At 38.9% G+C, this 11,688-nt stretch overlaps 1 protein-coding gene across 3 annotated transcripts in view; it reads right to left on the bottom strand.

Moving 5' to 3' along the window:
- Positions 1 to 10,346: 10,346 nt before the first annotated feature.
- Positions 10,347 to 11,688, bottom strand: part of Tpp2 (tripeptidyl peptidase 2) — a 73,351-nt gene continuing 72,009 nt past the window's right edge. For all 3 annotated transcript variants that reach the window (XR_004943595.1, XM_036173338.1, XM_036173339.1), the window contains one exon: positions 10,347 to 11,258. Coding sequence is in view for 2 of the 3 variants with exons in the window: in XM_036173338.1 (XP_036029231.1) it covers positions 11,169 to 11,258 (90 nt within the window). In the remaining variant the exon portion in view is untranslated. The remainder of the gene's footprint in view (positions 11,259 to 11,688) is intronic.

Here is an 11,688-nt window from a genome sequence, read left to right as displayed (position 1 = left end):
AGCACCCAGATAACAAGTTAGTGTTCAGCAAACAACTCTTAACAGCTCTCAGGGATCTGATGCCCTCTTCTGCACACACTAACACATACATGTGGACACTCAGACACATATGTATCTTAACAAAACTTCTCTAGAAAATTTACAAGTACTTTATCTCAATTACATGTGACAATTTCCCATTAAATTTCTACATTGCCTGTTTTTTTTTTCCTCTCCACAAATGTCTGATTAAAATTCTTGCAACATTAGAAAAGAATGGAATTACTTGTAATCATAAAACATCATAAAAATAAAAAATAAGTATCACAGGGCTGGAGGGAGGATCAGTCAATAATGTTCTTGACAAATAAGTGTGAAGGCCTGGATTCAACTGGGCACAGCAGTATACTCCTGCAATTCTGGTGCTGGGAAGGTAAGAGACAGGAGGATCCCTAGTGCTGGCTGGATAGCCATTCTTATCCTAACTCGTGAGCTTCAAGTTCAGAGACCTCACCTCAAGAGTAAGGTAGACAGTGATTGAAGGAGATACCCAGTGTTCACCTCCTGCTTCCACACAAACATGCACATAAATAAACATGCATATTCCCCCCATATACTAGAGTTAAGTTTTTCTTTTGAGAAAGGAAAAACAAAATTCTGACAACCATTACACACACATATGAAATTATGTATCCTTTCACAAATAAATAAAGACAACTAATCTTGACAAACACATTAGCCATACTTTCCTTAAAAAAAAAAAAAAAAAAAAAAGAAGACTTTTCTTTTGTAGTACTCTGTTTTAGGATACAGAAATTACAGGATCAAGTCTCACAGGAGAAACAGTGTAGGAAAGGACAGAGTATTTTTGGTAACTGTACAATGTATGTCAAAAACAGGGTATTTGTCTGGGAACTCTACAGTATTATTTTATTTGCTGTTATTCTCTGTTGAGTATAGGTGGGAGAAGTCAATCTGGAAATTACTGTTTCTCAGTATTAATTTCAGTAACAAAGACATGTGATAGCCAGGGGTTGGGGTCAATGGAACAAAATACAGTTCAGAAATAGACTACCACACACTGTCAACCAATTCTGACAAAGGTGCCATGGTCATTCAATGGGAAAGTAGTCAAAGTTTCAAGAAAAAAACCCTGTACACAGCCATATAACACACCCTTGACTCTTAACAAATTTCACAATAAAAATTATAAAACACAACAGAGCAAAACCTTTGTAACCTTGGATCAAACAAAGATGTCTCAGAAATCATATCTAAAGTACAACTTATCAATTTAAAACGATACTGTGGCAGGTGTGGCAACTCACACCTTTAATATTAGCACTTAGCAGACAGAGGTAGGGGGATCTCTAGTTAGCCTGGTCTACATAGTGAGTACCAGGCCAGTCAGGATTACATAGTGAGACCCTGCCTAAAAAAATTAAATAAAAATTGTGTAATTGGATCATACCAACCTCAAAAACCTTTGCTTTTTTAAAATTTACTAGCAGAAAATTTATAAAATTTACACCAACATAATACAGGGCTAGTATCAAAATACATAAAGAACTAAAGTAACAACACAGTCCAAATGAAAAAGAGTGGACAAACTTTGAAAAAGGCTTCACCAAAGAAGTGACACATGTCTAATAAGTGTATTATTTATCGTGGAAATGCAGATTAAAACCACAAAGAGATAGCACAACCACTACCCAGTTTAAAAGTAACAGAGAAGGATGAAAAACAAAACCACCACCACCACAACAAAAAATCCCCCCAAAACTCATGACCCTTACTTTATGAGCAATACATTAAATTAGTATCGTCATGTTAGAAAACAATTTGAAAGGTTCTTACATTTAAAAAAGTCCAATAAACATCAATTTTGGTCTCTGACCCAGAGAGTCCTGTCTCTAGGACCTAGACCCTGGAACACAGCCAGTCCCTGGGAACCCCCACCCAACTCTGCCCCAGTTGCCAACTATCAGAGAAAACTCCTGAGGGCAGGCTCTCCCAACAAACCCCCCATTGGACCCAGCAATCTACAAGACCCACACCCTACCCCAATACCCATTGCCCTGCAACACCAGTGACTTCCTGAGACATGCAATCTGCCAGCTCTGACTACACCAAGATCCCTGATATGACCAAGAGAGGCTCCCTGAGTCACAGGGTCAGCTAGCTTGGATTGGACCAAGAGCAGCTTCCTGAGATACAGAATCCCACATTAATAGTGGGAGACTTCAACACCCCACTCTCACCACTGGACAAATCTGCCACATTGAAAATTAACAGAGAAATAAGGGACCTAACAGATGTTATGACTCAAATGGACTTAATATCTACAGAACATTCCACTCTAACAAAAAAGAATATACTTTCTTCTCAACAACCCATGGAACATTCTCTAAAATCAACCACATACTCAGCCACAAATCCAATCTCAACAGATACAAAAAAATTGAAATAACCTCCTGTATTTCATTGGACCACCATGGCTTAAAGTTAGATTTCAACAACAACAAAAATTACAGGAAGCATACAATCTCGTGGAATAATGCTCAACTGAATCATCAATGGGTCAAAGAAGAAATAAAGAAAGAAATTAAAGAGTTCCTGGAATTCATTGAAAATGAATGTACAACATACTCAAAACTTATGAGACACTATGAAAGCAGTGCTAAGAGGAAAATTCATAGCACTAAATGCCCACATAAACAAGTTGGAGAAATCCCACACTAGTGACTTAACAGCACACCTAAAAGCTCTAGAACAAAAAGAAGCAAAGTCACCCAGGAGGAATAGACGCCAGGAAATAATCAAATTGAAAGCTGAAATCAATAAAATAGAAACAAAGAGAATACAAAGAATCAATAAAACAAAAAGTTTGTTCTTTGAAAAAATCAACAAGATAGACAAGCCCTTATTCAAACTAACCAAAAGGCAGAGAGAGAGAGAGAGAGAGAGAGAGAGAGAGAGCATCCAAATTAACAAAAATCAGATATGAAAAAGGAGACACAACAACAGACAATGAGGAAATCCAGAGAATCATCAGGTCATACTTCAAACACCTGTACTCCACAAAATTGGAAAAATCTAAAAGAAATGGGACAATTTTCTGGATAGGTACCACAAACCAAAGTTAAATCAAGAGCAGATAAACAACTTAAATAGAAATATAATCCCTAAGGAAATAGAAACATTCATTAAAAGTCTTCCAACTTAAAAAAAAAAAATCCCAGGACCAGATGGATTCAATGCAGAATTCTACCAGATTTTCAAAGAAGAGTTAATACCAATACTCTTCAAATTGTTCCACACAATAGAAACAGAAGGAATGTTACCAAACTCCTTTTATGAGGCTACAGTTTACTCTGATTTGCAAGCCACACAAAGATGCAAAAAAAAAAAAAAAAGAATTTCAGACCAATTTCCCTCATGAACATCGATGCAAAAATACTCAATAATATTGGCAAATCGAATCCAAGAACACATCAAAAAAATTATCCACCATGATCAAGTAGGCTTCATCCCAGAGATGCAAGGATAGTTTAACATAAAAAAATCTGTCAATGTAATACACCATATAAACAAACTGAAAGAAAAACAAACAAACAAACACATGATCACTTCATTAGATGCTGAAAAGGCCTTTGACAAAATCCAACACCCCTTCATGATAAAGGTCTTGGAGAGATCAGGAATACAAGGAACATACCTAAACATAATAAAGGCAATTTACAGCAAGCCGACAGCCAACGTCAAATTAAATGGAGAGAAACTGAAAGCGATTCCACTAAAATCAGGAACAAGACAAGGCTGTCCGCTCTCCCCATACTTATTCAATATAGTACTTGAAGTTCTAGCTACAGCAATAAGACAACAAAAGGAGATCAAGGGGATACAAATAGGAAAGGAAGAAGTCAAACTTTCACTCTTTGTAGATGATATGACAGTATACATAAGTGACCCCCAAAATTCTACCAGGGAGCTCCCATAGCTGATAAATACCTTCAGTAATGCAGCAGGATATAAGATTAACTCAAAAATTTCAGTAGCCCTCCTATATACAAATGATAAAAGGGCTGAGAAAGAAATCAGAGAAATAGCCACAAGTAATATAAAACACCTTGGATTAACCTCTAAGTAAGCAAGTGAAAGACCTGTATGACAAGAACTTTAAGTCTCTGAAGAAAGAAATTGAAGATATCAGGAAATGGAAAGATCTCCCATGCTCATAGACAGGTAAGATTAACACAGTAAAAATGGCAATCTTACCAAAAGCAATCTACAGATTCAATGTAATTCCCATCAAAATCCCAACACAATTCTTCACAGACCTGGAAAGAACAATACTGAACTTCATTTGAAAAAACAGAAAACCCAGGATAGCTAAAAGAATCCTATACAACAAAGCCACCTCTAGAGGCATCACCATCCCTGAATTCAAGCTCTACTATAGAGCTATAGTAATAAAAACAGCTTGGTCTTAGCAAAACAAAACAAAACAAAACCCGACATGTGGACCAATGGAATCGAATTGAAGAGCCTAACATTAATCCACACACCTATGAACACCTGATTTTTGACAAAGAAGCCAAAACTGTACCATGGAAAAAAAGAATGCACCTTCAACAAATGGTGCTAGCATAACTGGACATTGCAAATAGATCCATATCTATTACCACACACAAAACTCTAGTCTAAGTGGATCAATGACCTCAATATAAAATCAGTTACACTGAACATGACAGAATAGAAAGTAGGAAGTAGTCTTAAATGCATTGGCACAGGAGATCACTTCCTAAATACAACACCAGTAGCACAGACACTGAGAGCAACAATTAATAAATGGGACCTCCTAAACTGAGAAGCTTCTGTAGGGCAAAGGACACAGTAAATAAGACAAAATGATAGCCTACAGAATGGGAACAGATCTTCACCAACCCCACAACTAGCAGAGAGCTGATCTCCAAAATATATAAAAACAACTCAAGAAACTAGACATCAAAATAATGAACAATCCAATTAAAAAATGGGCCATAGAGCTATACAGAGAATTCTCAAAGGAAGAATTTGAAATGGCCGACAGACATTTAAGGAATTGCTCAGCATCCTTAAGTCACCAGGGAGATGCAAATCAAAACAACTGAGAAGTCATCTTACACCGGTCAGAATGGCTATGATCAAAAACACTGCAGACAGCTTATGTTGGAAATGATGTGGAGCAAGGGGAACACTCCTACACAGTTGGTGGGAGTGCAAACTTGTACAGCCACTTTGGAAATCAGCATGGCAGTTTCTCAGAAAATTGGGAATCAATCTTCCTCAAGACCCAACTATACCACTCTTAGGCATATACCCAAGGAATACTCAATTATACCACAGGGACACATGCTCTATTATGTTCATAGCAGCATTATTTGTAATAGCCAGATCCTGGAAACAACCTAGATGCCCCTGAACTGAAGAATGGATAAAGAAAATGTGGCACATATACACAACAGAGTACTACTCAGTAGAGAAAAACAATCACATCATGAAATTTGTAGGCAAATGGATGGAACTAGAAAATATCATCCTGAGTGAGGTAACCCAGACTCAGGACAAACATGGTATGTACCCACTCACAAGTGGATACTAGATGTAAAGCAAAGGATAACCAGACAACCTACAACTCTAGAGAAGCTAGCTAACAAGGAAGACCCAGAGGGATGCATGGATTGCCCTGGGAAGGGGAAATAGACAAGATCTCCATGACTAAACTGGGAATGAGGGGTGGGCAATGGAGGGTAGGGGATAGGGGATGAGAACATAAGAGAATTGGATGGCTGAGCTGGAACAGGGATAGAGTGGGGAAACAATGATAGATGGAGAATCATGGAGATAGAGAAACGCTGTGCTAGGGAAGTTGCCAGGAATCGCCATGGGTGACCCCAGCTTGGACTACTAGAAATAGGAGAGTGCCTGAACTGAACTGGCTTATCCCAGTGGTCAGACCGGTAAATACCCTAACTGTCATCACAGAGGTTTTCTCCAATGACTGATGGAACAGATGCAGAGATCCACAGCCAAACACCAGGCAGAGCTCCAGGAGTCCAGTCAAAGACAGAGAAGAGAGATTCTATGAGCAAGTGCATCAGGATCATGATGGGGAACCAAACCAAACTAGTGGGAACTCATAAAAGTTGGATCAATGGCTGTGGAGCCTGCATGGGACTGGACTAGGCCTTCTGCATGGTGAGACAATTGTGTAGCTTGATCTGCTTGTGGTGTGTGTGTGTGTGTGTGTGTGTGTGTGTGTGTGTGCGCGCGCGCGCTGCCAGTAGGATCAGAATACATCCTTACTTGCCTCTCCTGGATGTGCCTTCCCATCAAAGGCCTTGACTTCTTGTGGTGTGAGGAGTGTGTGTGTGTGTGTGTGTGTGTGTGTGTGTGTGTGTGTGTGTGTTGGGAGGGGGAGGTTGGGGGGGAGGAGGAGTGAAGAGGGGGATCTTTGATTGGTGTGTAAAATGAATAAAAAAACTTTTAAAGTTGTTCTATTTTTTTTTTTAAGAAATTTATCACTCACTCTACATACAACCCACAGATCCCACTCCCCCCGCCCCCGCCCTCCCTCCCAAGCCATCCACCATCCCCACATCATCCCCACATTATCCAAATCAAGGTCTCCCATGGGGAGTCAGCAGAGCCCCACACACCAAGCTGGGTCAGGTCCAAAGCCCCTCCCAGTCACACCAAGGCTGCACAAGGTGCCACAAGGCAGGAACAGGGGTCCCAAAAGCCTGGCCATGCACCAGGGATGGATCCTGATGCCCCTGCCCATGTGTCCCCCAAACAGTTCAGGCTAAACAACTGTTTCCCATGTCCAGAGGTCCTAGTGCAGTCCCATGGGGGCTCCACAGCCACTAGTCCACAGTTCGTGGGTCTCCACCAGTGTGGCCAGTCATCTTCCCATTATGATCTTGACATCCCCTGCCCGCAGAATTCCTCCTCTCTCCCATTGACTGGATTCCTGGAATATTCATCCCAAAGTAGATACAAACACCCATCAATGGGTGAGCAGATGAACAGAATGAAGTCTATCATGTAATAGTGTTAAAAGTGTATTAACCAGCCATGACGTGCACCACAGAGCCAGCCTACAGTGTGCATTCAACTCAAGAATATTGCACTAAGGAAGAATGAAGAGATTTTGAATTTTGTCATTCCACTCTGAGAACTGGCAGAAAACGCAAAAGGGTAGTGGTAAGCAGGCCATGGCTTGTTAGGGACAGGGTAGGAATGGAAATTTATGATAAAGGGGCAAATGATTTGTTTTAAAAACAGGTTGTACAAGGGGGCTGGTGACATGGCTCAGGGTGTAAACAAGCTTGCCTCTAAGCCTGATGACCTGAGTTCAATCTCTGGGGATGAGTATTAACTCCCACAAGTTGCCCTTTGACCTCTGTGTATGTGAGTGCACATGCCACACAAATACAATAAAAATTCAAACACAGCCCAATTTCTTCTTGTATGTTCTACCTTTGAAGTATATAATGTAGAGAAATAAAATTATAGCAATGAGATTCTGTCTTCTGAATATCTTCTTGGACTTACAAATGTATCTTATTTTTATTTCCAGGGTAGGACTCAAATTCCATGCTATTGTGAAAAATGGACAGAACTATTTTTAGAAAGTCTGGATTGACTATAGTTAAGAGTAAGTAGACAAACTGCTGCCTGGTGTCTAGTACAGTTTATTACAGGGCCACTATAGCTCAACCAGGACACCAGAAACAGAACAGCGTCCTAGACCCCCATCCCTACAGGATTTCAACTCATAGAAAATCTTTTTTCTTTTCCTTTAAACCTTCACTCACTTTTCCACTGCTGCAAATTTGAAGCAAATTACAGGAAAATCTTTTCTTCTGCAAGTTCAGTTTGTCTCAAATTATGAGCCATAATTATATCAATGCATCTAAAATACACTCTTTTTTTGTTTTGTTTTGTTTTGGATCTTTCAAGACAGGCTTTCTCCATGTAGTCTTGGCTGTCTTAGAACTCACTCTGTAGATCAGGCTGGTCACAAACTCACAGAGCTCTGCCTGCCTCTACCTTCCAAGTGCTGGAATTAAACGCGTGTACCACCACTGCCCAGCTTTAAAATAGAATTTTAAAAATCAAGCAACTAAGCAATGTATATTCAGTGTATAAATGTCATTGTCTAATACCTCCACAGAGACCCTCAAAGGTTTCATTTATTTTTTTGGTCTATTTCCATCTACTGTTCCCATACTGCTCGTGTTCTTGTAAATCATACATTCTGATGCCTCTGACTTAGAATCAGCTAGGGCAAGCCTAGACCAGGTAGCCAAAGTTACAGTTATAAGTTAACACAAATTGATGCTGGAAGCTGAATGTTGCGGCAGCTAGCTCAAGGAAACATTGCCAGTATGTGCTAGGTAAGCCCACACAAGAAAGCAAGTGGAATTATTATAGCTCCTCTATATCCTGTGCACATGTTTGTTAAAAGCTGGCACTCTATTCCTCACTACACTTGGTGTATGTGGCTGAAATGCACATATACTGCACTAACTGCAGGACTGGCATTTCATGATTAATCACTGTTTGGCCAAAAAGTGAATAAACCATACAGCTGCTCAAGCTCTTCTCACATAAGTGGGAGTTCTAGATGAAATTAAACCAGCACCTTTGTACACCAGCGAGCAGCTAGTAAGTACTTTGTAAGAGCAAAGCTCCCATCATACCCCAACTAATGGATCTAGTGAGTCAGGAGAGCAGATGGAAATTCTGTCAAGGAGAGTGGTGTCTTCCTTTCTTTGGTTTATATGTTCAGACTCAGTCTAGTTTATTTACTACTTTCTTATTCTTCAAAAAGAAATTCCATTCGAGAGGTTTTGGGGATGCTCTCTCACTCACCTCCCTACATGTAGGCTTCTTACTTTACATCCTACATGTAGAGGATGAATACACAAGTCCTGGTTTATTGAAAGAACAGAGAAGAAAACATGACACAAAAACTGCAGTTAATTCGAATAAGCAATTTTTGAATGCAAGTAGCATACTGCATGGGACACAGCCATCAACTGAAGGGCTTTTGAGTGCCTGTAGGAAGATTAGATAGCAAAGGCATGTTATCCAGCCTCTGGCCAAATCATTAGGGTAATGGGCACCACAAGGGCGGTTTGAGTTTGTGTGTCTAAGGGCAAGGCTGGCCTCTTCAAAGGTAAAGAATATGTAATTCTTGGATTGAGGTAACAGTATTTTAAGAAGGAATAGGAAATCCCATGATGACAAACTGCTTATAATTGGAAAGAGGATCAGGAAGTAATCCCTAGTACACTCTGCAGCTCTAATGTTTCTTTAGGACGTTGCCTGTCCCTTGTTCTTCAGTTGTTACAGTGAGAAGAGTGTAACATAGTTACTTTCAGTCACCACCTCATTCTTGCATCTTTTCTTACATTTTCTTTTCTTTTTCTTGGTGTGAGGACATGTTCTGGTCTAGAGATTACTGAGTTCATCTGTTCTCAAGAAGCACAGTATAATCCAGACAAAAATAGTAGGTGACATGGTAGTACCTTGACTGACCCAGCTATAGAACTGTACCAATAAAACTATTTACAAGAACAGGCTCAATGGCCAGAGTTTGCTGACCCCTGTCTGAGGAACTTCAGAGGTAGGGGCAAGACTTGCTTATAAAACAGATTCTGAAATTAATAAAAGGTCCCTCTGCAGAACCTTTGGAAGCTGCCCTCATCTTTCTGAGCCTTTCAATTCTGTTACTGAGCTAAGACTGGATGCAAGTGCCTGTATGTGTACAGGTGAAACTATGTAATAATGTGAGTGGTCACGAATGTGGCTATCCATGGATGGATGTTTGGACTCTGGACCCTGCAGAAACTGCATGCAAAATATTTTAAAACATATTTGTATTTTTTTTCATAAGGCTCTCTAATGTTTTTATCAGATACAAGAAAAACAGTTACAAATGACAGTCAGGATTAACTATATCTTTTATAGCAGTAAACCCCCCCCACACACACACCCCACATGTGTGTGTGTGCACATGCATACACACGCATGTATGTATACACACATACGCGCTTTGCTATTAGATTAACTACAGATGTTTTAATATTATCTCTTTCTATCTGTTTAATTTATGGAACCAGAGATACTAGACAAAAAGATAAAAGTAAAAAAGTTAAACATACACAGGACTTAAACAGAAGATAAGCATGTATTCAAATAATTGCAAACCCATAAGAAACATTATAAAATACATTATACCTCATTTTTTGGCTGATAGATTTAATAAACTATGTTCTAACACCAAGTATAATTTATAAAAAATTAAGACCAACTTTAAGGAGCTTCAATATTTACTTTTATTATTTATAAAAAAAATTAAGGTATCAGAGTGCATATGGTGTACTGTGCCTGTGGTTTTGCACATTTATTCATGTGTTTTACATGATTTCAACGTTATGAACACACTGTGTATATCTTTACAATACCTGATAGATTCAGCTGTCTGGTACTGACACATGAAATGTTAACGCATTCTGATGGACATACTTGAAGGATGCTGTAAAAACAACTTGTCTGTTATGACTCCTTGTTCAAGATTGCTATAACAGGTGTCCTCCCTCAGTTGTCATGTGTTAATGCTACCCCGCCTCCCGTTAATTCAATTTCTTTTTAGAAAGAAAAAAAGTCTGAAAATGAAGTTCTTAATTTTTAGTTAAATATATAATTTAGCTACCCCTAATGTAGCTTTTTTAAGGCCTTTATATAATTGGAAAAAGAAAAAGTTGAGCATGTTTTAACCCTTTTGATTTATAAAATAAAAAACAGGATTTAACAGTTTTACAGTTAAAATTCACAGATGAAAACCTCTCATGCATGTGAGCAGCTGCACCCAACTCATAGTGCTGGGCTGGCAGATAAGATATGCCCTGCCCTTGCCAGTGTGGGAGGCAGTAGGAAAACAGCATGATGTCAGAGGTCTGTCTAGATTTACATGTATTAAGCCACACGCCAGTGAGTTCTCTGATAAATACACATAGTTTTAATTATCAGTATTGGATAGTGGATGAAAACATGCATTAGTTAAGACTAAAAATGCCACACATTTGTGCACTATAAAATTTTCTTTTTGGAAATTTAAAGTCTTGGTTCTTATTTTAGAATACACAATAATCAGGAGGATACATGATGGGGAGCCAGTTTTCAGTAAAAGATGCACAATGGGTCCATCCAAGTAATTTCATCAGCTATAATAAAACAGAGCATTAGTAAAGGAGATGGCAGTTCCAAGCCCCAAATTCAGAATATTTAGTAATATTACAGTAGTAACTTCCTTTTATCAGTCTATCATCCATTAATCCACACACCCACTGCTGTCCTTCCTAACAACCAATCCTTTTCAGGAGCACAAGAACATAGAAACAATGACAAGAACCCATGAAGAGTTCTCCTAACCTAGTCAAGATCCAAAGAACTTAAAATGTCTTACCATCTGGACTGACTGATGTAGGCAGACATAAAAGAAGATGACATTAAAATAATTTCTCTTTATATCTCAAACTAACTCATGGAGAAAGCTCCAACTAGTTTTTATTTGCACATGTGATATATGGTAAACTAACAGGATGGAAATCATCTCAGACAAAAATTAAAATATAAACTCCATAAATTTGACCA

The sequence above is a fragment of the Onychomys torridus genome, chromosome 23, assembly GCF_903995425.1.
Source record: "Onychomys torridus chromosome 23, mOncTor1.1, whole genome shotgun sequence".
NCBI classification, from domain to species: Eukaryota; Metazoa; Chordata; class Mammalia; order Rodentia; family Cricetidae; genus Onychomys; species Onychomys torridus.
Note: the sequence above shows the minus strand (reverse complement) of the source record. Positions and strands in the feature narration are given on the sequence as shown.